This window comes from Athalia rosae, chromosome 8, assembly GCF_917208135.1.
Source record: "Athalia rosae chromosome 8, iyAthRosa1.1, whole genome shotgun sequence".
Lineage (NCBI taxonomy): Eukaryota > Metazoa > Arthropoda > Insecta > Hymenoptera > Athaliidae > Athalia > Athalia rosae.
Genome location: NC_064033.1, coordinates 1,876,055 through 1,902,777, shown reverse-complemented (window position 1 = coordinate 1,902,777; position 26,723 = coordinate 1,876,055). Strand labels below are relative to the sequence as shown.

At 39.7% G+C, this 26,723-nt stretch overlaps 2 protein-coding genes across 9 annotated transcripts in view; both read right to left on the bottom strand.

Moving 5' to 3' along the window:
- Positions 1-10,208, bottom strand: part of LOC105688075 (E3 ubiquitin-protein ligase MYCBP2) — a 127,918-nt gene extending 117,710 nt beyond the window's left edge. For all 5 annotated transcript variants that reach the window (XM_020853559.2, XM_048659378.1, XM_048659379.1 and 2 more), the window contains exons 1-21: positions 9,798-10,208; positions 9,609-9,675; positions 9,043-9,285; positions 8,561-8,714; positions 8,274-8,476; positions 7,876-8,193; positions 7,624-7,791; positions 7,123-7,543; positions 6,658-7,047; positions 6,421-6,586; positions 6,179-6,339; positions 2,891-3,025; positions 2,599-2,802; positions 2,316-2,512; positions 1,948-2,200; positions 1,415-1,858; positions 1,197-1,324; positions 890-1,113; positions 620-800; positions 347-536; positions 132-266 (exon numbers count right to left, since the gene is read on the bottom strand). In XM_020853559.2, coding sequence (XP_020709218.2) covers positions 132-266; positions 347-536; positions 620-800; positions 890-1,113; positions 1,197-1,324; positions 1,415-1,858; positions 1,948-2,200; positions 2,316-2,512; positions 2,599-2,802; positions 2,891-3,025; positions 6,179-6,339; positions 6,421-6,586; positions 6,658-7,047; positions 7,123-7,543; positions 7,624-7,791; positions 7,876-8,193; positions 8,274-8,476; positions 8,561-8,714; positions 9,043-9,285; positions 9,609-9,675; positions 9,798-9,892 — 4,477 coding nt within the window. In that variant the 5' untranslated portion in view covers positions 9,893-10,208. The remainder of the gene's footprint in view (positions 1-131; positions 267-346; positions 537-619; positions 801-889; positions 1,114-1,196; positions 1,325-1,414; positions 1,859-1,947; positions 2,201-2,315; positions 2,513-2,598; positions 2,803-2,890; positions 3,026-6,178; positions 6,340-6,420; positions 6,587-6,657; positions 7,048-7,122; positions 7,544-7,623; positions 7,792-7,875; positions 8,194-8,273; positions 8,477-8,560; positions 8,715-9,042; positions 9,286-9,608; positions 9,676-9,797) is intronic.
- Positions 10,209-12,099: 1,891 nt separating this feature from the next.
- Positions 12,100-26,199, bottom strand: LOC105688167 (adenylate cyclase type 2-like). Of its 4 annotated transcripts, XM_012404264.3 has the most exons (21): positions 25,328-26,199; positions 24,800-24,827; positions 21,089-21,388; positions 17,954-18,088; positions 17,625-17,845; positions 17,310-17,466; positions 17,054-17,203; positions 16,841-16,959; positions 16,494-16,741; positions 16,048-16,409; positions 15,648-15,925; positions 15,270-15,446; positions 14,620-14,806; positions 14,437-14,520; positions 14,236-14,334; positions 13,957-14,100; positions 13,781-13,876; positions 13,567-13,690; positions 13,283-13,504; positions 12,958-13,195; positions 12,100-12,866 (listed from the first exon to the last, which is right to left on the bottom strand). In XM_012404264.3, exons 3-21 carry the CDS (start codon positions 21,203-21,205, stop codon positions 12,566-12,568), a joined length of 3,459 nt encoding a protein of 1,152 aa, XP_012259687.2. In that variant the 5' UTR covers positions 21,206-21,388; positions 24,800-24,827; positions 25,328-26,199; the 3' UTR covers positions 12,100-12,565. The 4 variants fall into 4 exon arrangements, with proteins under 4 accessions (XP_012259687.2, XP_020709183.2, XP_048515337.1 ...); XM_020853524.2 differs by lacking the exons at positions 21,089-21,388; positions 24,800-24,827; positions 25,328-26,199 and adding an exon at positions 20,215-20,905; XM_048659380.1 differs by lacking the exons at positions 21,089-21,388; positions 24,800-24,827; positions 25,328-26,199 and adding an exon at positions 18,822-20,139.
- Positions 26,200-26,723: the final 524 nt, after the last annotated feature.

The following is a 26,723-nucleotide window of genomic DNA, read 5'->3' as shown; positions in this document are numbered from 1 at the left end:
GCGATATTTTACTGCCTAATGATGGCGTTTAATTACCCGAACTGTGCCTGATCTCAATTGATTCGGATAATCGAGGTTCGACTAGAGGTGGAATGAAACGTTCGAACGAAGAGAGAAATTGATAAACTCACTTCTGCTGGTACGCGTCTTGCCTTTACTTTTAGCGGTCACTGGAATAACATCTGAAAGAATTTGACGAAGCAGCCCCCTAACTTCACCTATACATTCGGCAAGTCGTACAGATTCCGGTGGAGTTTTTTTGCCGACTATTGAATTGAAAGATTATTTATTATTCCGTCATCACCGCGTTACGAATACTCAGGGGAAATTGTGATCGGGTTTTTACCTTGATTTGGATAAATTTCGTTGGTATAAGTTCGTAATAATCTGAGACTGGCTTTACTGATGTAAACTAGCCTTTCCATTTCTAACATTGCATGCGAAGACGAACCTACATGAACAGCCGCGTCCAACAAGCCTGCCTTCAGAGTATTCCAACTCCATTGCAGCAGAGATATTAATGATTGGAAACATTCCTGCAATAGGGGTTTATTGAAAAAATCACGTAATTATCGGAAGAATCGAATCAATCACGGCAACCGGATCATTTGTAACTCACTTTGGTCACAGTTCTGCTGAATTCTCTGGTCAATATGTACACCGGTTCGCCCTGATCACTCTGTCTGTTTGGAGTTTGATTTTCCGGCGTTATAACGCAATATAAGAGCTGCGGTATTTGCCCGGCGTTCACGTCCGTCCCATTATTAGATTTTTTCGAAGATTTAAAGTAGAACAGTACCCTTAAAATCATACCATTCGTTTGCTTCTCGTCTTCGTCGGGATAATCACGTGGAGAGTCAAGAATAAACTTAATCAATTAAATACATACTGATCTTCAGTTGTGATCATCGCCTGTCCGCTAGAACCGCAATCGCTCGAAGGGCCGCTAACTCTTGCCCATGCGACATACCAACGATTGGCTTGCAAAGGTATCACCTCGTCAAACAACATTGGATACTTTTGTCGCGGCCCGCATTCGTAAGCAATATCTTCGGTTTCTGCGATAAGTTCACCATCCGTTTCTTGATCACCGTCCATCCCGATGTCAAAGAGCTGGATAAAAGAATCGGATGGTTTGAAAAACGTCTCGACGCAAAAAGGACGACTGAAACCGAATCGAAATGCTTTCAACCTACTTTTATTTTTCCAGTATATTCCCCTCGCCCGCCAAACAATCCGAAACCACCCAACAATATATCTGTGTCCGCCATGAAGCGAATCGCTTCTATCGAGTGACCGGAATATCCCCAGCCACCACCGTGACCTGATCAAGATTCGTCGATCAATTCTTCTTACATCGACAGGCAAAAATTATTTGAATACCACGGGAAGCGTGCAGAAAAAACAGACTTACTCTCAAATCGGTTAACCGCAACGAAGTCTTCCCTGCTATAGACTTTTCCTTGACAAGATTGTGTGCATTCATGCTCCTCGACGACTACCAATTTCTCATCTTGGGCTTGTGTGAGAGTGTCGAGGCAGCCCAAAAGATGCATTGCTGCTTGAGATCTCGTTACAAAACAATTAGCGACAACTGGTAGCGCCAATTCGGAGTTGAGTATGGAAGTTTCCAGACCCGGAATCGATCGGGTTTCGGTAGATATGATGTTGTAGCAATTTATTTCGTTATTAGCAGGATTAAAACTCCATATGACATTGTACAGTGGATCTAAACAAGTTGCCGTATGACTAAAATCAACCTGATCCGTGCCGCTGTAGCTGTTACAGTTTCCGTCACGTTTATTTATCACGAGACACTTGAAAGAGTTCGCGTGATCATTTTGATTCGGCAGTAGAACTGCAAGAGATTATTATTTCGTTTTTAAATATCATCCTGTACACATGGCTGGGTTTTTTCTAAATAAGCGCAAGAAATTCTTTACTCACTGATACTATTTTTATTTGCCATAACCGTGCTTCTTGTCAGACTAATGGAATTAATTTCATCAATTTTTATATAAGTCTGATCGCCGGATGCGCCAACCCAAGTCGCTCGCCGGCCCCATCTTGGTCCAATGTTCGGTACGATATTGGGAAAACTATGCCATGGCTGCGATCTTTCAGATCTACGATTTGTTTGCGAACTTGCATTGGTCGCGTCATTTTGCCCGCTCCACCAATTCATGCCTAATTGTCCTTTCTGTATTCGAATAAATATACAACTATGTCAGACGTGTATCCGGGCATTGCTTTTTGCGAACTGATGAACTGATCGAAACAGTAAAATAAGACGTAATTCGAATTGTACTATTCACCTGATACGCCCCAAAAGTATAAACCTCTCCCTTTGATGTTAATACAACAGAGTGATTACTGCCGGCCGCGATGTGAGAAGCAATACTCGGTAACTTCACTTGAACCGGACCTGCGTGAGCTATTAAATCTCCAGCTCCTAACTGCCCGTATATGTTACTACCGAATGTGTATACTTGCCCATTTTGTAAAAGAGCAACTGTAGGCAGGTAATGAAATGTTTTTCTTCAGTGTTCTGTTACGGCCAACGTAATAATTATAAAGAGACTACTAGCTACGACTTACCTGTATGATGAAGACCGCATGCGATTTGTACAACCGGACTATCGGATGGAATTGGCACTCTGGCCGGTGGAAGACTGGAAACTCGTGCGGCATCTCCTCTTTCCAGATCGCTTCCACCGACTCCTTCTTCGACCAAGACGTTGCTAGGGATTGCAACTCCTCCTTTGCCCGCAGATCCTTTCTGAGGAATGACGCTTGGACCAGCTTTGACAGAACAGAGGAACGATCATCATCTCGATCAATCATTCTAACTGACGCATAATCAGAATAGAACAATCGATTAATAACCCACCCGATCTCTGATTGTTGCCACCTTTCATTTTCATCGCGAATTTAGTCACACTCGGACCTGGTTTTCCTCTCTGTCTTTGCCGTCTTTCTTCTAATCTTTTTTGTATCTGATCGGGTAATTTGACACCGTGCCTCGCTGTGACAGAAATGCACCGACCAATGGATCAATGGTTACCCGAAAACATCGAGCAGAGATACCGACTGGAAATTTGCCTGACATCCCACGAGGTCCTGATCAAGTGAATTTAAGGTAATGCCCGACAAGGCATCGGGACGGTTACAGGACCCGATTTTATTTTCGAAGGTGCTATGAAATTTCAAGTTCGATACGGTATCATGATCTACCGTTTCCTGATCGAAAATTTATCGTGACGGAGACCAAGTACGTACAATGATTAAATGCGATCGGGTCCACGTGAAGACCACGTACCATTTCCTGATTGAACTTGGTTTCTGAGACTGGCGAAAATTGTAAAATCTCGCCGTACGTATCTACGGTGTTTCTGGGTATGAATTCAAGTGTAAAATCAAAAAATGACATGCTCTGTTTTGACTTGAAATTGAAGTTGAGTAAAAAACAATCACAATCGACAATTTTCAGATGTTGCCCATGATTTTTGACCAGAAGAAAAATTTTATTGCTGGAAGTACCCCACTTGATTAATTGTTTATTCAAAAAACGAGTGGGCTACGTTAAAATATCGAATGAAAAAAAATTTTCCACCTAATGATCACTCGATCGATTGCATGAGTAGATGATATTAGCTTTCAGATTTGGATTCCTGAGCTGATTATACGATTTTCTTATGTATTCTGATCTCAGAAACCCGAATTTAGAAGAAAAATTAATCTATCTACAAAATTGACCGAGTCATCGCTTTTTTTACCATAAATTTAAGAATATCTCTGCGTCGAAATATTCGAATTTATCGGTCTACGAGCAAACCCGAGCTTTGCTGGAGTCAGCGCAGCCAGCAGTGTAGCACTTTGTTGTGAGACGTCACCTTGGGGGCTGAGCAGAGGTGACGCCTCACAACAAACCCCCTCGCTCGTGGCTACCTGACTCTAGCTAAGCTCGGGCTCGCTGGTAAATTGAGAAATTCGAATATTTCGACCCATGCATGGATTGCGACGAATCAAACTGGGTCTACAACTAAAACCAACCAATATGTCTTCATTTTTCTGCTCCCAACAGCGAATAATTGATGATTGCTCGATCGATTGCATGAGTAGATGATTTTGGCTCTCAGATTTGAATTCCTGAGGTCGAAATACATTAGAAGAGTGTCATAACTTCCTTTTTGGCCCAAAAATCCAAAGAATCCGAGGTATTCCGATTGGGATTTATAGTGATTTTTGGGCCAAAAGTAAAGTAATTGAAAAATTGATTGTAATATACTTTTCTGACGTATTTTGACCTCAGGAACACGAATCTGAAAAAAAAATTCACCTATCTCCAAAATTGTTCGAGTTATCGCTAATTTTCAGCTTTTTGGGGTCAAAAATAAAAAATTGATTTTTTAATCTCTATTTATGCAATTTGAGCTCAGGAATCCGAATCCGGAAGAAAAATTGATCTATCTATAAAATTGACCGAGTAATCGCCGAATTATCGCATTTTTTGGCATAAATTTGAGGATATCTCGAAGGGAAAAAATCGTAGCTCATTTTGGACAACGGATTCGCGTTCCTGAGGTCAAAATACATAAGAAAAGTGCCATACGATCAATTTTGGAAAATAAAAATTTTTGGTCAAAATTTGAGATTTTTCCAAGGGGTACCCCTTACGATTTTTTCAAATTTTGGCCAAAATTTTTTATTTTTTTAAATTGATCGTATGGCACTTTTCTTACGTATTTTGACCTCAGGAACACGAATCCGTTGTCCAAATTGAGCTACGATTTTTTCCCTTTGAGATATCCTCAAATTTATGCAAAAAAATGCCTAAAAATGGCGATAACTCGATAAATTTTATAGATAGATCAATTTTTCCTCTAGATTCGGATTCCTGAGCTCAAATTACATTAATATAGATTAAAAAATTAATTTTTTTTTTTTTACCCCAAAAAGCTGAAAATTGGCGATAACTCGGTCAATTGTACAGATGGGTCAATTTTTCTTTTAGATTTAGATTCCTGAGGTCAAAATACGTCAGAAAACGGTATTAGATCAATTTAAAAACATTTTTTATTTTTTGCCTAAAAATCGATTTTTTTTTTGCTCAAAAATCGATTTTTTTTGCTTAAAAATCGATTTTTTTTTGGCTCCTCAAGGGTAATCTCACGTATAGTCAGCTCAGGAATCCTAATCTGAAAGCTGAAATCATCTACTCATGCAATCGATCCAGTAATCATCAATTATTCGCTGTTGGGAGAAGAAAAATTAAGAAATATCGTTGGTTTTAGTCGTAGACCCAGTTTGATTCGTCGCAATCCATGCATGGGTCGAAATATTCGAATTTCTCAATTCACCAGCGAGCCCGAGCTTAGCTGGAGTCAGGTAGCCACGGGCGAGGGGTCTTGTTTTGAGCCGTCACCTCTGCTCAGCCCCCAAGGTGACGTCTCACAACAAAGCGCTACACTGCTGGCTGCGCTGAATCCAGCAAAGCTCGGGTTTGCTCGAAGACCGATAAATTCGAATATTTCGACGCAGAGATATTCTCAAATTTATGGTAAAAAATGCGATAACTCGGTCAATTTTGTAGATAGATCAATTTTTCTTTTAGAAAGTAGAAATTCGGTGTCACCTTCTGAAAGATTTCGGCCGGCCGCTAGGTGGCGGAGCACCTAAGACGCTCCCACTAGCGCAAGAAATTATGCAACGGTAGCTTATAAGAAAGATTAAAGGCGCTTTTGATTACGTCATCGAAGTAAAGCTATAGTACTTTGCAGTCACATGGTAGTATACCCTGGTGTTATGACGAGACATGTATCCCCACTATGTTTGACTTCGATCAATTGTTACATCCACCTGTAGCTTGTAGTAAAATCTGTTCGCGATTCTAAGAAAGACACCTAGTTCATTCACCTCATCAAGGACCGTCTTGATATTCAAATGAGTGCCTGATCATAATACTCGAATCTGACCTTTACACGGCCCTCGTGGGAATATGTAGGAACAGGTGCAGGTGCAGGTGCAATTGTACGTCTGGTCGGGAGATAATATTAGAACTTCCGTGTCTCAATCTTGCGAATCTATAGAAATCCTTCTGAGAACCTCAGACATTCACCCAGACGGTCGAATTGTCAGACAGACAGTGCAAGGTGAATTGATACATATATATACATACCTCCAAACATCACGTCCAATCTCATCATATCCGTAATATCTCCAACTCCAGACGGACCCAAGACTGCCAATTCACCTCCGTTGTCGACACTCTCTCTGGCACATATCCGGCAACACCCGCATTCCGCACAACCACTGTCACCTTCTCCACAACCACATTCTCTGTAAAAATGGGATCCTTTGGTATAAACAGACGGCGGCCGTCTCTACGGCATTCGTGAATCTTGTGAATTTAATACGCACTGGCCAGGATTACGATCAGGACGGATACTGCTGAGACAACTGATGCTGTATCCGGTACATTCTCGACATACTGTACACACCATACAAACTCTGCGTCTCCATTGATGTTGTCCAGCTGGGCACATACCAGCCGCTTCTTCCCATTCATCGCTCGGACCTCTGCCGTCTGTGATAAATAAATCGGGTGATGCGGAAGCGAACACCATGGTGAAATGTGAAATCGCGCATTTTAATTACCTTCTTCAGCTACGATTAATTCATCTTCACCGGTACCGGTCTCCATAGCCACAACAGTGACTTCTTTGTTTGCGACATGGCTAGTGGTGAAATCTCTACCACATTGCCCTTTGTTATTTATACCGAATGTATAAACTTGTCCCTTGTTGGTCAGAACAACAGCATGGGCTTTTCCAAGAGAGACATGCGCGACATGAACGTCGCTGAGATCTGTAACAACACCGGAAACGCTGTCGCAATGTGTCGTATCTTTTCCAAACATCAGGACCGAACCGTCTTTTGACACGAGAGCAGTTGATCCATTGTTACAGGCTGCATCGACAATAAACTGTCCCTCAACCTTGAGCATTTTCTTTGGTTTTACTGGTTTCGGCTGCCGCCGAGCCTTATCTGAAAATTTTAGTTTGCGAGTGTATGGAATGATCGGAAGTCCTTGAATGGACAGAACCACGAAATGAAACGCACTACTATCACCATCCTCCCCACGTCTCGCAGTTCCAGCGAATAATACAGATCCATCTTCCAGAAGGATTATGGCGTGTTGCCCATCGTGACCTGCTGTAATATGGGTCACTCGAGATCCTTTTCCCAGAGTTAGTTCAGACCATCTGTTAGGCCGTCCATTTCCTTTTATACCTAAAGAACTTCTTTTACCACTGTACAATACCTTTCCACTAACAGTTCTGAGTAAGGCAAATTCTTTGCCAGCTGTTACGAAAGAAATTTCGTCGTCACAACCGATATTTAACGTGTGAACATTTTGTTCTTCGTCGAAAGACGAGGAACCGATAACGTCGACGCATTTTCTTGCCAGTTTTAATGGTAACTCAGAAGTAACGGTCACGGGATTACTCAGTGTATTTATCGTACGTACAACAAAGCCTTCCTGTATGGGAAAAAAAAACGAGATACGAGGGTGCAGATCCGAATGTTGAGGATATTACTAATGTCGGCGATAAAACTCACATCCTTGGCTGCGGTAATCATGCCCAAATTTTCTCCATCTGAAAACATCACAGATGCCGGCCAGTCGCGACCTTCCAATACAGCTACACCTCGCACTACCAAGGTTTCTGCATCTAATATTAATAACTCGCATTGCTTTCTGGGCGTGCATTTAAAATATAGCAGTCCCTGAAATGAAAATATGAGCTGAATCCCCATCAATCTATACGAAGAGAGAGCGACGAATGATTCAGACAAATTCGATTGACTCACGTTCGCAAATCCTAGCCACCCAGTTTCCGTTGGATAAAAATCTACTTTATGAGCGTATAAATGCCCCCAAATAGTCCCACCATGTCCGCTACCGATTTTCAACAATCCCCGACTGGTGTGTAAATACAGGTACTTTCCATCGCTGACGAAACTCCTCCCGTTCAGTACAACGTTACTCATTTCATTTAGTAATTTAAGCGTAGATGTATTAATCTTAGAACTTTTAGGAACTCCGTGCGTTATCCAATCGGGTCTTGCTAATTTACCAAGCAAAACGCTATGGACACTTCTTTGTAACGCGGTCAATACACATGGCATCTATGAAAATTATTTATGCTTAGAGATAATTTCATTGAAACCAGCAGCAGCTATTCGATAATGAATGAGTTTTCATTTACTTGAATATTTTGAGCAGCAAGTGCTCTTGGGCACATCAGTAGAGCAGCTGTTGCCGCTAATAGTTGACCAGTGTCACCTCTAACTACAACTAAGCTCAGCAAACACGCGCAAGCAACAGCGGTCAAATGACTCCCGTCATTGGCCGCTGCTGATTCTGGTCCGTGTGATGTCGCGAGGTCCAGCAAAAGATCGAAAAGCGGATCTGAGCCAGGCAAGATTAGGAGATTGTAAAATTGTTGCAATGATTCGATAGAGGGAAGAAATAAATGATTTATATTTTCCGTACCAACAACGTCATCAGGTTCAGATCCGAGACCTTCGGGAAGTTGGCCTTGCAATACATCTAAGAGCGCGCATAAAGCTTTTGTACATAACTGGGGTTCGACCGTTCTACTTTCTCGCATTAATGTAAACACACTACGTAATCCGATGCCGACAATCTGTGGAATACAATTTGAATAAATTCGATAGAAACAGCAGAATTCGAAATTGGATTGGATCTAATTTTCGAAACTCTCCAATAAAGTGGCACCAATCATCGTTCTGTACGAATTCAGATACTTTTTACTGATTTAGTATTATGTCAGCTCTTGCCTCTGGCTATTGCTGACACTGATATCCTTAGATGGCAATAGCCATTGGCAAAATAAATGCGCTTTTTATGAATGTGTAGAATAATTCACAACCGTATATGACTTGTAATAAAATAATAAATCCCAAGTGGTTATTAGGATACTCGATCTGAGTTCAGAAGAAGAGTAATCAAACCTTTGGTAAATTATGTGGGGCTGAAATTCTGACTTCTTCATCGCTGTCGCTATCGATGGTATCGCTAAGGTCAGGTAATGGTGGAGAACTACAACTTGAGGTCCTGAAGACCTCAGTTGTAGCTCTAGCATGTTTTTCCAAAACTGCAGCTCTGACACTGGCAAAAACTGCAAATGCAGATGCATTGCTAGGCAGTTCTACTTCTGGTGGATTGTTGTAGCTTATATCACCACCCACATCCAACTGAAATGTGGTAAATTTCTCTCTTGAAGAAATATTATATTTTGCAACATACTTTTGTTACAAAATCCTTGTTTATAAAATCGATAAAAATTTAAAAGCACGTATAGATGTGCCTCAAAAAATTTTTTGGAGCACATTGAAAAGAGATGCTTCAAGAGTCTTGTTAATAGAATCTATGAGAATTTTGAAATACGTAAAGATGTGCTCCGAAACCATGGTAGATTTTATTACACAGAGATGTTTGGAGAATTATTCAAGGTGCAATGATGCTTGATTCTATCTCAAACTAGAGGTAAGATTATTGATAGATGTAATGAAGTTACCTTGTTTTTCTTGTCTTTTTTCTTCGCTGTTTTCGTTTTCTTCGATTTCTTCCAATCTGCCTTTGCCCTGTAAATAAGATAAATTCGTATTGTATTAAATTGAACTTTGAGAGTATAATTATCATGACAGATGAAGTCACCGCCAAAAATATTGGGTAAACAAAACAGCTAAACATTGAGGTTATATACCTTTGAACTTCACCAAGGTTTTTAAACAGCTCGTGGAAGCATTTTGCATAATTCTCAGGCTCAGGTAAGAATTTTTCAACATCACTAGACACCATGGTTTAGAAAAAAAAAAGAGCTGATCAAACACCGCTAAAAAAAACTTGATCACTTCATTTTGGTTATGTTATTGATCGTTGACACTTTCCCATGTGATCACACTTATTCATGATTCTAGTTATCCAGGGACTAGATACATCCTCACAACTTGTACACTACTTATTCAATCACTTGGATCACTCACAAATATATTAGAAATTATTAGATATTCATCAATTATACCCTATTAATCTACAATTCATTCGTCCAATTTGTTCACCGTGTAACGAAATTTATCTTGAAAACATAAGATGATAAATGGCGAGGTCGATAGGAGGGGTGTTCGCTCGAGCACTCCGATACCTACGAGTCGATCCCTCGTACGAGTTCTGAAATGAATCGAGATCTGAAAGTCGAATGGTCGAATCATGCGGAGCGCAAATTTCTATTTGAATTGAATTCCAGTTCTATCATGAATTCGATTTATTGAGCCACGTGCACTTCAATTTCATCTTCTTTGTTATTGGTATGGATAAGTAACTATCCTACCTACTCCACAATACTTATTCGTTGAGTAAAACCATACCATTAGCAGTAATGTTCTTCATGTATTCCAACCCATTTCTGTTCATCTTGACCATAAGTTCACCCACATTCACCCCTAAAATTATAATGCACAAACTATTCATAGAATCTGGATTGGATCTAATTGTTTGTGAAATCCTAATCCAAGTATCAAAAATACATACAGCTACGTGGCGAGTAGGATTTACAGGAAACCTATGACAATTAAATACCATTCAAATCACGGAGAATTGATCACCAATATACAATTATATATTATTATAATTATTTACATTATACACAATTATTTACAGACGTATATTATGATGTTATTGTTCGATTCACCTGTGTACGAAGAATTATAAATCTGACTAGATTTGATAACTTAAGTCAAAGTGGTTTTTAGAAAGAATTACGCGTTTGATTATTTTTTCCGAAAGTATGGACGATTGAAATGAATGAAAAATATGAAACCGATGATCCATACGATTCTCAATACATGGTTTAGGGTTGTAAGATATAATTATCTCCAAAAATAATATATTACACTACAACGATGAATTTTTAGTCACATTAAGTTCAAGGAAGGTCATCGCGAGTATATGAAAATGAAGAAACATTTGTGCTAACATCAATAATATATAAGGAGTGTCTTTGAATTATCAGAGTCCAGAACACAAAAATCAATGCACCGTATTTTATATTGCATGCAAATAAGGGTGGTATAGCTACCTCGATGAATCTTAGTATTAAAATTAAAATCATGAATCCTCCACATGCACTGTTAGAAAAAAAAAAGATCTTTTTGATTGCATTTGAATAGCAGATGGTGGCCATCAATTTTTTTCCTCTACCAGTCGTTATAATAAATCCCTATCAAACGCAAAGTATTTTTTTTCAGGGCAATTGATCTAAAACACCGCATTCTGGTTCATCTCACAACAAGTTAAACGAACGTCTACATAAATATTTTATTTTTATATCCAGTATATGCGATCTGATATTGAAAATACATTACAAAGTCACGAAAACATTGACTGCAGTTTGATATAATCACAACGAATAAAAATGCTACCAATCATAATTATTCATCATTCGTATCTCACTGCAACGACCTGCGGGAATTCATAGTATATTATAATAATTATAAACACCCTCGTAATAATTATATATATTTAATATACACATGAAAAGTTAGGCTTGCCAATAGTCAGTATTATTTGGTCAGTATATTTTGATTTTCAGTTTTAATGACAGTATACATGCATGCACTATAAGGTGTTTGATATGAGATGTATACATTTATAAATATATATATATAGTTTTAGAAGAATCCCACGATAATTTGCGAGATTTTTTTCCACTCAACTTCCACATATACCTAGATTTATATACGGTATAAGAATTAAGCTTTGGTCAATCTCTAAAAATAGATAAATTATACGTACGTAATATATCGCTGATAGCCAGAGCTGATCGTTAACTAATATTACCAATCTATATTTTATTCGGACTCATAAATTACGTTTTTTTTTTTTACGTAATCGGGTGACACCCAGATGTAAATTATAATACTGCAAGCTATAACTTCTTTGGTCAATTGTCGTCATTGTTTATGAACACACCCGAATTTTTTGTCTAATTCTTTTTTTTTTTTTTTTTCCAATCAATCCATCGATGCGCTTACATATTTTAAGTACATAATGTAAAGTTTGTCAAATATATATATATATTCTAGGCATTTACATAATATAATAGGCATACACACGAATCCACCTTACCAGTTCGCGTCGTCCTGTATAAGATCTGACTTCAGAAACGATTAATTAGGATGCTAAAATGCATCTACCCTGTAATTTTCGCCCGTATCTTTCAAAGGGATAAAATAATCCCCCAGCCGGATACGTTAGCGGCGAAAGCATGACAATGATTTCAATAAAATCAGACTCCCTGAAACGATCTGAAACGGGATTTGAAATCTTTTTTCACGGAGGAGATCAACCCCAAGATTTTTTCAGCGAACGATCGGTGCTGATCTCACAATTGTAAATCTTTCATTGGTACGATCGGTTATGGAATCAACCGAAGGTCAAATTGATAAGGTTCGATAAAATCTGTGGTTACTTTCCTCATAATCTGGTATCGAGGACGGATTCGACCCTCTGCAATTGTCTGCCACCGTCGATCCCGACGAAATACGTAGTGACCAGACCCTTTGGTTTTACGTAAGTGTCGCCGCGTAGGTCGCAGCGTATCCCTTGCTGATCTAAAACGTTTGCCGTCTCTTTGGTAACTTGTATTTTTCCAGGTACTCCAGTTGTGTCCATCCTTGACGCCATGTTAACGGCGTCTCCCCATATATCGTAGAGGGGTTTTTGCGCCCCTACCACACCGGCGGTTACCTCCCCGTGAGAAATTCCTATCCTGAGCCTGTTGAATTATTTTGATGAATTTTGACGATGTTGAGCGAAAAAATCAACGGGGGGGAAAAAAAAAATAAAATAAAGAAAGAAAGGCTCACTTGTAAGGTTCCATCGTCGATATCATTTCTCGGTTGATTTTGTCGAGAATGGACATCATCGCGGCAGCGAAACGTGTCATTACGGTTACAACGTGTTCCTGATCTGTGTAGGGCTGATAATTTCCCTGGCCAGAATTTACGACAGGATCGAGGTCACTGAACATACTTCCGGACGTGGATCCGTGCAAGGAATCTCTGCGACCCGCATCCAATCCGCACGCTGCCATGTAAGTGGTACCTACGAATACGGGGAGACAGCGCGATTGATGAAAATCCAGCGCGATGATTTTATTAAGATTGTTGTTTTATTTTTTTGCGAACTCACCAGCGACTTTGATCTTTTCCACACGGAGGAAACTGGACTCGAACAGGAGTTTGTCGAATTCGCAAATAATTTGATTCAGGATGACCAGAACATTTTTTTCAGACAAATCGTTCTCGTCCAAAGAAAGTTCTGTGAGGGACGCGAACATTACGGCGACCGTGTCGTAAGCCTCGTGGTAAAGTTCCTGCTCTTCGCTTCTGTTCGTGTTTAGATAAAACTCGGCTGGAATAACGATAATTTTTTATTTTCTTTCGATCTCAGTGGAATAACGATAACCAACTTACCAACATGTTCCGGAAGAATATTTCTCAACAACATTTTGTTCGCGTTCCTCGTGTGGAAAGCTTCGTCTTGTTCCTTGTTGAGCTGACGTTTCCACTGGTAATCGAGCCTGTTCAAATATTCTGCCTGAATAAAAAGTTTCGCGATTAATTTTTATGAAGTGATTGGAAATTATTTCAAATCCAGGACGACGAGAAGGTTGAAAATTTGAATTACCTGGCGATCGATTATGTGCAATGAGAACGTGAGAAATATGACGCTCAGTACATGGGCAACTTTCGGTTCCAGCTGCGGATTCCAGGTCTCACCTGACTGAGAAGGGAAAAAAACAAACATTTCAACAAACGATTCAATTATCTCCGTAAGTTTTTCAGGTGTCGATATAGCCTCACCTGAAAAATTGCAGATCTGTAGACCCAAATATTCCATGAATAGAAGCAAACTATCGCGAATCCGATAATCAATTTCAGTAGATAGTGAATCCGTAGGAATAAGAAGCTCATCAGAATAGCCAAGGAGCATGTCTGCGTCATTTGCTGAAAGTCAAATCGTGGTCTGCAGGTCATAAAAAAAATAATTTTCAGATATTCGGATAATTTAATGCAATGAACGAAACGAAAAAAAAACTTTTGACAAAATGGAAAAATAAAACAATACACGATTCATCTTACCCAGGACGAACTCGTACACGCGGTATTGGATACACCGACCGCTGCTACGCTAGACGTTACATTATTCAAAGCCAAATAATCCACGTTTTCGCACTCCAGCTATGATCAAAAATAAATTTATATCAAGGATGTCGACCATTTTCTTTTTTTTTTTACAAATTTATTTCGAAAATATCACATCAGGCGACTGTTTATTCTCACCAGCATGTCGACCATGGCACAAGCTGCCAACATTATCGTGATCACCAGGTAGAGAGACGTTCGCAGTAAAGCGCTCCAGACCACCTGCGCTTAGCAGATATTAATAAACATTATTTAATGCACAGATTGTAAAAATTATTAATGTAACATGAATCATATTTTTTTTTGTTTTTTTTTTCATACCTTAACGCTTGTCTGGTACATAAAAAGAAGCAATCTATTTTGCGGCTGAGGTACATGACCCTCGTTCTCTTCGTGCGGATCCTTCCATCTGGTCCACGCGTAGTGAAGCCAAGTAAAAGGTAAAAGTAGAAGAAGGAACGCCACCGTTATGGCATAACCCAGACCGGTGCTAACGTGCCATCTGAAACTTATTTACAAAAATGATCCGTTTTAAATCCCTATAAATACGCATAGAAGATATGGCGCTTGCCGATGTTGCGTACGATCAATTGATTTCCATTCTGAGTGCGAATTGTATCGATTCCCGATATCTGATTACTTATGTACGAGCGATAACGATTGTACATATTCATTGCCACGCGATTATATCCCCGGGCAGAAATTCGGGCGAAGCAAAAACAAGATGACCGAGATACAGATATCGATCGTTGATGTTTTATGCATTTTATATTTCGTTCAACACATTTATCATCAGGTTTTACGCACCCACTCTGTGAGAGGTACAAAAAAAAAAATCGAGAGGCAGTTGAATCGACATCGGTGAATGAAGAACTTCGAACGACACGTGGGGAATTTCACCTTCTGATTTTATCGACCATTCTTTTCCCCTTTTCTTTCCCTTTCTCTATTTTACGACTGTTGCTACTTACTCAGGAAGAACGAGACTCGGAACCAGTTGCATGAAACCCATGCAGATCAGCACCACAGCTGCACAACCGACGTAAAATTTGAACAGTGGATCCGGTTCCCTGAGGAACGGCAACTCCCAGCTCCAGTTGTCGAAGGTCAAAAAAAGTGGATTTATGTGTTCACCCTTGAACCACTGTCTGCAAGAGAAAAAAATTAATCAAACGATAAGATTTTCCGTATCAGCCGATCTCGAATCGATTTCCCAGAACTTCGATTCGGGAGATAAAATGATTAGAAGGACTCTTAGCCGAATTCTTGGAACGCAAATTTTTATGCCAAAACTACGATAGGGATATGAAAAGTTTTGGAAGTATTTTACCGATAAAATTCGAACTCACTTGAATTTGCTGAGCGGCATTTGCTGTATAGCAGTTTTCATGTGAGCGTCTGCTGTTTTCAGCATCTGCTGATATTGCCTCAAATTGGTATCCATAAACGCGGTTCTTCTCCTGAAAGTTCCAACCGTCACGTCAGCGTGTCCGTTCGAACCGCTTGGTGTATTCCGACGATGACCCTTCGATATGGACAGGCTCGGCCTCGCGCTCGACCTTCTCGCTTGAAGATATACTTTGCTTTGGACTGGCGCATCCCCCCGATTTAAGGGGTTCTCGCTGTTCTGCAACAAGGGGCTCACTCGTCAACGATTATTGTCACCAACGGCTCAGGAGATCGACGATCCCCCATTCCCGAGTCCACGATAACACGTGTTCAGATTTTATCGAACATCACAATTCGTACCTGACTAATCGGAGTGTCGGGTTGAGGCGTCGGCGGTGCAGCTGTGGGGGATGGCGTGAGCAAATATGTTTTTATTTTATACTTGTTCAGCGTTTCGTTCACCACCGATTCGACCGGTGTGCAATTGTACTGCGTGATATCGAGGAGATTTAAAGTTTGCTGGGTAACGTGAACCTTTCCCGCACGTCCGGTTTGTTCCATTTTATTGGCGATTACAACGTCCCTCGACCACACGTCGTACTGCCATTTATTAGCACCGATGATACCGGAAATTATCGTCCCCGAATGCACACCGATTCTCATATCAACGTCCAGTCCGCGCTCCTCACGAACGCCACGAATTATCTGAATCATATCCAACCCTGAAAATCATCGTGAAAATCATTCGTCGTAATTTTAGTCGTCGACGAAAGAAAATTCCTCGTTTTTAACACCGGTCGGCTCACCCAAATCGACGCAACTTTTCGCGTGCTGTACGTTCGGGGTGGGCACACCGCTCACGCAGTAGTAACAATCGCCGAGAAATTTTATCCGAAGAACCGTGTGCTTTTCCGATGCTTCGTCGAAGCTTCTGAATAAATCGTTCAGAGTTTCGACAAGTTTTTTTACCGGCAACGTGACGGTCAGACCAGAAAAATTCACCACGTCAGCGTAAAGAATGCTCACGTTCTTGTGCTTCTCGACGTAAAGATCGCTGAATTAATAGATAATTTATAATATTATTTAACCACCCTTATCGATCGTCGAACGACGAAAATCAAATGTTCAACGAGTGAGAGCGACGCATACTCACTTGTAGGGTGTTTTTTGTTCTATCGTTTTGTGTTCCTCCATGAATTTGAATATATTTCTGAAATCTCTTTTTATCTGGGCCGCTATATGCTGGGGTAAAATACTCCGCGTGAGTTGTTCCTGTGGGAAAGATGGATGTGTAAGTGACGTAGGTTTTTTTTTGTTTTTTTTCAGTAATTCTACGGATCTGTAGATTAATCCCGTAGCATTTTACCTCCTGATCCTTCTCGTAGTTCAGTTTCAAGGTGGATTCGACGCATTTACGTCTGTCGAGAAACGACCGTCTGATAACGACCTCGTTCATAAATCGGAAATAAAGTCCAAGACCGTTCACGCATATGAAATAAATCGCATCGGGGACGAGCTAAAAACCAAAACGCCGTTTTTGAAAAATAGAAATCACAAAAGAAAAAAAAAAAGAAAAAAAATTGCATCATCGAAATCAAAGCGCGAGCGACGTGTATTCTCACCCTGCCGATATAATTCGGTTCGTTTCTGTAGGTGATCATGGCCAGACTCGCCAGGTGACAGAGCGTTGTGGTAATTCCGAGCATGAATGCGTGTAAATTTTCTGTCAATGGCAGGAAGACGTAGCACGCGAGAAGGGTGTGCGTGGCGTAAGCCGGCCTGAATAAATATTCCACAACGATAATACGATTGATAAAAAAGAAGAGGATGGAAAATTTTTTTTTCTATTCACGCACAAATCTGTTTAAAAAATTTGTTGTTGGTTTTTTTTTGGTGTTTTTTTTTTTTCTCTTTCACAAAAAGTCAAGAGGTCGTACCTTACCGCCGGAGTATTGTAGTTTTCACTCGCGGCGCGATACAGAGGCATGGTTACATCGCCGGCTACCAAAAGAGCGACGATAAGACAGGATAAAAAAACCGGTACGCACGGATCCTTCGCTATCAATTTTGGTCTGAAGGACAGAGCGATGAGAGGAAATAGAAGGGCCCCAACGACGCAGTGATTTATGACGTCGGGAAGGGCGTCCTGCCAGGAAACCTAGCCCAGAGGAGAAAAGAACGTAAAAAATATGGTAGTTTTCTAAAAATTGCTGAACAAATTTTTAACGACGATTAAATTTATCGCGTATATTGCATTTCATCTCACCATCGTTATCAGTGCGGTACAGTGCGAGATTCCCAAACAAAGTTGGAGTAGAAAAAAAATGGACATGTAAGCATTCTGGATCCTCCTTTGGTATATGAGATAAAGTTTTTCCAAATTTTTGTATTTGAACTGCCTCTGTAACAAAAGTCATTTTTTTCCCCCTCAAAAAATATGACGATTGAAAAATTTTATACACAATTCAAATGTGTATAAATGAAAATGAGAGAAGATGAAAAATTTGCTTCCATACAGCTGCGCGGACACAAACTTCATCCCATATAATTCAATTATACAAATCTGCTCGTGCACCTACTTATATTCATCGAGTTTAAAACTATGCCGCTCGTTAGCGAATTTATTCTAATTTCAACGGACGCTATTAATTGTACCAAATGAGCTACCACCGGCCGCATACTGCAAGATTAGAATTAGCTACTGTCAATTGACCTATGATACAACAACGCAAAATAAAAGCTCCATTAATTACCTAACTGTGAAGTGATTATAATCTTTGACAAAAAAAAAAAAAATCTCTATATACTCCATACATTTTTGATCTTTTTTTACGTGTATTATATAAAAAGCTCGATTGCTCGCGATAATATTCTATATGTAAAATAAGAAGATCATTCAAACGATTGATACAAACCGTCGTCGTCGTCGTCGCGTCATCATCGACAAATTTCTGTGAACCACTGCAAAGATATCATTCGAGTTTCAAGAGGATCAGAAAAAGAGTCAAAAAAAAAAACTGCGCTCACAAAAATGACAACGACGATGTTCAGATTGCCCGTCGATATATAATTCGGCAGCTGTTCACTTCGACTGTTCTAAAACCTTTGAATAACGATAATTTATAATGATATACTTTTTTTTTTATATCACCAGAAACATCGGCAGCTGTTGTATTTGCGGAACTTTTTTTTTCTACAGAAAGTATAGGTATAATAAATACGCGGTGATTTTCTGGTCTCGGGCCAAGGTACACAACCAAATACTGTACGTATTGTACGTGTAAAACGCCATAAACTTTGAAATGAGCACGAAATTTCAGCGGGTGGTCGCGACACAGCATCTATAAGTAAGATGAGCGAACGTTCACGATGTTGATATCATCGGAGTAGAACTGGTCATAAACGTCCTATATCATCGTCGTCATCATTGTTATCATTATTGCGTGGTAGTTGAAATGCAAAGTCCTACACCACACAACACCGATACGACGTACGTATATTGGAACGATTAAACTTTAACCACAGTGAACGTTACACGTAAATTCGAAACTTTAATCCGTCTCGAATACCATAATCAAAATGAAGATATTCCAGCGAAAGATACGATCGTTCGGCAACTAAACCGAACATCAATTAGCAATGGGTTGTGATTACGTTGGAATAACAAATAGTAAATTAGTAATACCGACATGTGAAGTGTATGAACGTACAACTATACGCCGGAGAACGCGGTGTACAGATTTAATCAGTTGTCTACGATCGTATCTAACTTATTACTTCTTTTCACGAGACAATATCTAAACCAGTGGATTGAATGTCAAAATCTTTCTCGTCACGCTCCTTTTTTGATTCGATCTTTTTTCCGAATTGATCGAATCCAATTTTTTTATTTCGTACAAAATCGACTTTCCGTTAGAAAACTAATTATTTCTTTTCGAACCATATCACGATTTACATCGCACGCGTGAATTAATACAAATATATCGAATGGGTCACGTTCATGGAAGGCTAAATTACATTTCGTAAAAAAAATTATCTAGTAATTACGCTTCTGCGTCACGAATTTCAGGTAGAATAATTACACCGCGTCACCTCCGGTCGTTCTGCATCGAGCCGACGAATTTTTTTTCTTCTTTTTTTCTTCGTTCCTATTAAAAATTCGTAATCGTTATCACGAAAACATGCGTCGGTTTACAAAATACCGTTGATATTATCTGAATCAACGCCTCCAACATTATCGTCGCATGTACATTTTTTTGAATATTTGTCAATTTTTTCAAAAATATTTTTACGAACATCCATGTAAGTGTATCGTATGCACTCGCACTGCATATAATTGCTATTATCCTAATCTCTAACGAGCGACAAAATTTTTTATTTTTCCTTTGAAGCGGCGATCGAGGAAAAAAAAAATCGAAAGACACGTAGATAGCAGCTCTGAAAAAGTCATCGGAAAAAATGAGTTTATTTAATGATTGAAGGGATGCACCTCGATGCACCTGCAGTGTTCAAATTGTAGCTACATACCTCGGTGGGGTGGTGGGTATGTGTAAAAAAATATCAAATGCTTGAAACGCACTTTTTTCACCAGACAGTAATTATTCACGGTCACAACGAAACGTGAAAATTTGAAAATGAAAGCGATTTTCAAAATCGAAAGAACCCGTGGTTAAAAATCTCATAATTTCGAAAATCGAGCTACATGCAACCTGAAGAATTTAATATGTAATCAATTATCCCTTTTAGGATTTGTACAAACACACTCGTTTGAAAAACAAGGAACCAAAGTCCCGGGATATTTGACCAGGGCCCCGCCCCGAGGGGTAAACGAACGGGGAACTCTGAATCAATTTTTTTTCCGATACGAAAAATTTTTCCGTGATTTTTCTTCGACCTTCGATATCGACGGAACGATGCGTGGCGCGCACCTGCGACGTTTGGCAAACGGGAGGAGATATCCCACCTACTCCGAATCTACGGAGCTTACGGCTAGAAACTATCGCGAGTATCGCGTAAAGACGACCGAGACCTACTCGACGGAGGCTGAGAGTTACGCAGGCGCCAAGAAAAAGCCGCAGTTGTATCGTCGTGTTCCTGGCGCCGAACCCGCTCTGCGAACGGGGGTCGCCCTCCCTCAACCTGCGCCGAATACTATGCAAGTCTTGATGCAGGTCGGTGTAGGAAAAGCTCGAGGACCGCGTAGAGAACGGCACGGTGCCGGGAAATATTGATTCCCCCCACACCCACCGTCCCCCTTCGGCCGCCCGACAAAATCCCCAGATAAATCAGCAGGGTGTTTCGGAGGTCAGCCTCCCTGACCCGGGAACCAAAGCTCGCGAAACAAATTTTCCCCTTATTTTTGCATCATTCAGTTCGCAAAGGTACAATTTCGTTATTTTACCCTCAGACTGGACCACGTCCAGTCGTCCAGAGAACTCGGCGATACTATCTGCCTCTGGTCGACCTTGAAGGAGGTCAGAGAAGTCCTGGCGACGAGTTCCATCCCTATGTGGTCCATGACTCAGATTCTTATCCTTCTGGTATTTTATCCTCTTCGTTTCGTTAGCTCGGAAATCTCCCGATTTCTTTCATTCGAGTCGTATTCCGCAAGCTCGGTATTACGTCGTCCCGTTCGTCGATTCGCCGCGCGGATGAGAAAAATTTTTCCCAATTCCCTCCATGCCCATCGCTGTCGGCTCACCTGAAGCACGAAAGAAGAAGAAATATTTTTTTTCAGACGATATTCGTATCACCGGACATATCGAGTAGGTTCATTCAGTCGTTCTGACAAAGCGGAAACGATAAAATCTCGATTACAGTAGATACATGTGTGGTATGCTATCGTGGTATACCTACATCGAAAACGATGACGCACTCGATCGGCGTTAAATGCTTCTTTTTCGTATAATATTATTGCTTATTCGAATCGCGTGTTGACTTACAAATTCTCTGTGACAATAACAGTCTTCGGCTATACTGTAATAATTCAATATAGTTACGGTATACGTAACTCAGAGAACTATTGCAACGAGTGTTGAAAAAAAATTACACCAAGCGAATACGCGTTCACGCACCGAACGTTGACCGTGAATTCAATCATTCGTGTAACGTGTACATGGATTATCATTAATACTAATAAACGAGCTTACATATTCCTACGTGTAGTCAGCCCTGGACGCTTCGCTCATCGTTATTTGACATTGCATAACGCCTTGTATAGGCATATCGTGCTTACGTGTATTCGACCTATTCCGTAAGAATAGACAAAATCCAGTAAAAAAAACAAGCATTCCTAGATCTGCGATATGAACCGTCGATATTTCTAAACATTCGTAGTAGATCTGAGTGTGCATAGATGCGCCAGAACAGATGCGGGAAAAAAAAAAAAAAAAAATCACCGATTCATAGCGCAATTATAAATCCCAGGATCTATTAAGTACGCTATCGCAAATCGTATCGTCCGGGCAGGTCCAAAAATTTCGTGTCCGAGTCGAAAATAACCTCGTCGAAGATATTTGGCAGGAGTAAATGAAGAGTGAGAAAGCAGCAGACTTTTCTACGATGTATTTAATTGTTTCTTTCGACTGAACCGATCGTGAATCTCCTTGGATTTATCGTAGCGATCGTCGATCGCCCGCGATCCAGAAATAAAGCGATCCGTGTATATATATAAATTGATGAAATATATAGATAGAAAATTTTGTTAATTTAAAATTTAGAGAAGTAGCGCGTATTTACGGAGCAAACGTTGTTTCAGAATTTTATATATTCTTCAGACCTAATGTGTATTATTATACCTATGAACCTACAGACTTTCTCCGTGCATATGCGAGACACGAGCGAGTGTGGTCAGCTGCGGTGCATCGTTTTATCGTTTGGCTGAGCGACCCGATTTTGCAATTAGTTTTTTTTTTTCTTTTTTTTTTATTCACGTGATTTGTGAGAAGCAAAAATAGAAGAAGGAAAAAAAAAACACAAATTATTTCACGATCATATGGGTGCGGTGGAATGACCATAATTATATGAAACGTCACTTATTACACATGTACAATGGTCATTTTTATTGTTGGATAGAAGCGATGGGCGAGGTGAAGTCAAAATATCTAGGCGAAGGTCGAACTGTAGAAAACTCGCGGGGTCAGTTTATTTCTTGATATGTATACGGCATAAAACGGAAGCCTACGAAAAGTTAGTTTCGCTTCTCTGCGGCAAATATGTCGGTACGTGTGTACGGACATACCTATACGTATATCGTCGGCCCAAATCCTTCTTAATACGACGAAATTCAATAGCCGCATGTTACGGTATAATGCATAACGCGAAGCGAACGCGAATACCGAAAAAGAAAAAAAAAAGAATTGAATATCTTCGCTACTGCACTGAACCGTAACACGTAATAAATTAATTAACCGGATGGGATATTGTGCACTCAAGGTGATAATTGGCGTGATAATAATTAACGGTTATTTGACGATCTGTAGTAACGATCTATAATTTATGACGATAAGTCCCCTGATTCACTATTTTGTCATGCGAGTCTCTGAAGTATTTAACTATTCATAAAAACTTTAGGACCAACGCATAGATCGGAAATTATTGCTCTTATCGCTGAGACGAAAAAAAACATTAATGCTCAGAATATTCTAGTTGCGTATCATCGCTTAATTAAAAATATCGAAATACTGACAAACGAACGAACTAGCGAATTTTTCATTCGATGATTACGGAGGAAACGTGTGAAATAATTTAGCCGTAGCCATTCATGAGTCAGTGAGTCATTTGTACCTACAACTATCTTTGGTGTATCGTTCTGTCGATACCGTCCGTGGGTGAAAATACGTATAATACGAATTGGTGTACGTCATACGCGCGGTAAAGGTATGTAAGTTTTTTTGCGATTAATAGCTGTCGCCCCGCTGGTGCTGCTACTTCTGCGGAAGTCGATTGCATTTGTATTAGTTTTTCCGTAACAGGTGCGGAATAAAAAAAAGGTGTTCAATGTCCACGATATACTACAACGACAATCACTTGCTATTTATGCAGCGCGTTAATGACTCGCGGTTTTTACATATATTTTTTTTATTTTTTTTTCGACGACAGTCTCGCATGATATTCACGTGTAACACATGCATTATCTGCGAACAAGATAAATCAGCGTCTTCGATGTACCTACACTTTCGTATTTCTTGATCCCCCAAACGAGCTAGTCATTTATTTGTTATAAATTCCAGCTAGATTTAATTTCGCTCGGGGTATTTCATTTGAAATCGCGGATTAGATTATAACGTGTCGTAAATAATACAGATGTCAGTCAACGATTTCAAGTACAATATACAAGTTTTATTTGTCGGATCGTCGATCGCGACTTGAAAGGCGATCGAGGGAGTGATTTTTAGACTTTAATACCACGTCTCGCGCGTGTGTTTCACGTACAGTTTAACCCCGTTGCTCATAGTTATACGACCGTTACACTAAACAACGGATTTTAAAACGTCTAAACATTCGGTGAATTTACACCGCTTTATTTCCGTTCACAAAAAACAACTTCGAAACCAACCCCAACGAAATTTTATCGTTCGACACACACGCGGATTATACACATACGTACAATAGCCTCGACGTTGCGTGCTAATTGAATATTCAAAATTATTCATCATAGGATTTATATAATGAAAATATTCTGCTCAAAAATCAGAGGATTTTTTAGGAAGAATTTCGATTAATCAAAATCGAAGATCGTCAAATTTCGGTATCATCGGATCGATGTTACGTCACAGTAAAGGCGTCGTTATACGTATAGAATGAATTGCAGGATATTTTATAAGTCAGAAATATCATTCCGATTAAGAAATACATATATAGACATATATCCAGGGATCATTCTCATTTGTGCAATATATTTGCCAATTTTTATGCACATAAATTTACACGTAGACGAAATAAAATTAGTTGTGAAGAAATTTTATATTGAGCTATACATAATCGAACACCTGTAACTCTCTCACGTGATAAACACGTTACCTGTGTACGGTGTGGTAAATCGGAACACCGAGTAAATTTTCTTCGTGTGTGACTGAAAGAGGAAATAAGAAAGAAAAAAAATTAATCTCACCGATATCGAAAACAGGGTTGAACTTCCTCTGTAACCAGTCGTTGAAGGTTTATAATTGCTTGTAAAAATATACCGATAATCAGCTGTTGAGCTCACGACGACACTGACTGGGGTAAACCTATCGCCAAGGTATAATTGCGGCGAGGTAAAAAAAACCGTGTACACTGATGCATGTAAATTTAAAAAAGCCAAAAAAAAACAAAAAAAAAAAAATACTTTCTCAAATATTTGAATATTATCGCACGTGAATTAGACAACCTGTATTATAATATCCTCGGTGGTCTTAAAAAGGTAGTTCTCATTTGATTATTAATTTCTTTTTCAACACACAATATCAGAAAACTGTTACAGGTAATACGAGCATTTAATTCATACAGTTTAGATCTTTCAGTTTCTTTCCTTTTTTTTTTTTTTTTTTGAATTTGCGTACGTATGTACCTATAATTTCATGCGTGTAATGATAATATCAACCGTCGCACCGTTTCGAGTTACCGTTCGTTCAAGTCGGACGGTTAAAATTATAATTACCGTATAGTTTTCAAGCACTTTCACATATTTTTACAGAAATAGAGTTTCCGATGGTCAATTCACAAGTACAACACGTTCATTCCAACACCGCACATGCTGCACCAGCGTTATTTCGAAATAAAATTGTCTTTTTCGAATGAAAAATTGAACGAACGGATATTGAAAATAAAATAAAAAAAATAAAATAAAAACTCTAAGCAGAGTTGCAGTGCATAAGATTACAGGTAATATACCTGATCGAGTTTTGTGGCTGTGCGATAAGAATTTTTTCTTCACGAACGTTAATCACCGTCACTTTTTAATACAGTTGTTACTTTCTCTGTGAACGGACGGGGACTGAGTAAGGTAGAACGATTACAGGTGCGGTGTAATTTCTAAGTTTGAACAAAACGGTAAGGCGCGTGTATACCGCGGCTCCATCACTCGATCGATCTGATGATCGGACGACGATCCGTCCAGAACTGAATTAGCCTTAGCTATCGGTACCTTTGTGTGTACAATATACGTGTATGCGATGTAAACCTAATTGAAGAAGAAGTAAGAGAGAGAGAGGAGAGAGCGGAGGAGGGAGGGAGGGAATAGCTTGAGGGGGAGCGGGAGGGCCGTCAATACTGCGATTTAAAGTAGACGCGATATTATTATTCTACTATCCCTCGGACTGAGAGGATCAAATTCGTATAACACGACGCAGCTGGTTTCGCAGTACATTGTGGACGCTCTCCGTGTGACCATCGCTTATCTCTACGTTGGCTCGCTCGAAGATAAGTATTCTTCGATAGCGGCGATATCACGTAAATATAACATACATATATATAATATACGTATAACCGTAAGAACTTGCCCGTATAAAACGCATCCTTACGACAATATGGCAAAGGTAGGGATTTTTGTTACACCGGATTTGTATTAAGCTTTTCGGAATAGATTGGCTTTCGATTAAAACCAGGCGAAGCGTATATCGTTATTGATACCGCCATTCGGTCGCTGCAGAGTCAAAATTATTCCACCACGCGACACGGCTGTTCAAATATTTTAACTATATGTATAAACGCGTACGCGTACGTCGTACAGACCGTGCATGACCCAACTATATTTGCGATTGCGGTTTTAAGCTCCAATTCCATAAAACTTTAAACGAGTTTCAACGACCTTAGACCGACTTTTATACCCGATCATTATACATCTTGTGATTAATTGTAAATCGGCACCAACCTTCGCAATTATTAATTTTCGTCCTCGGCGTACTCGGACGATTGCTTTCACCATCTTCGGACAAACTTCTGATATAGATTTCAATTTTTATTGCGACGTAGGTAGGAATAAAGAATTTTTTTCGTAGACAACGTTGTAAAATATGCAGATATTTTTATATCTTTATTTTTTTTTTTTCTCGAAG

Bases quoted from the DNA above. Each gene is read 5' to 3' on its own strand.
- LOC105688167 (XM_048659380.1), bottom strand. From the start codon at position 19,028: ATGCTGTGTCGCGACCACCCGCTGAAATTTCGTGCTCATTTCAAAGTT. The intron at 16,960-17,053 runs GTAAAATGCTAC...TCTTTCCCACAG, and splicing joins ACTACGAGAAGGATCAGGAG to GAACAACTCACGCGGAGTAT. The intron at 15,447-15,647 runs GTGAGTTCGAAT...TTTCTCTTGCAG, and splicing joins ATGCCGCTCAGCAAATTCAA to ACAGTGGTTCAAGGGTGAAC.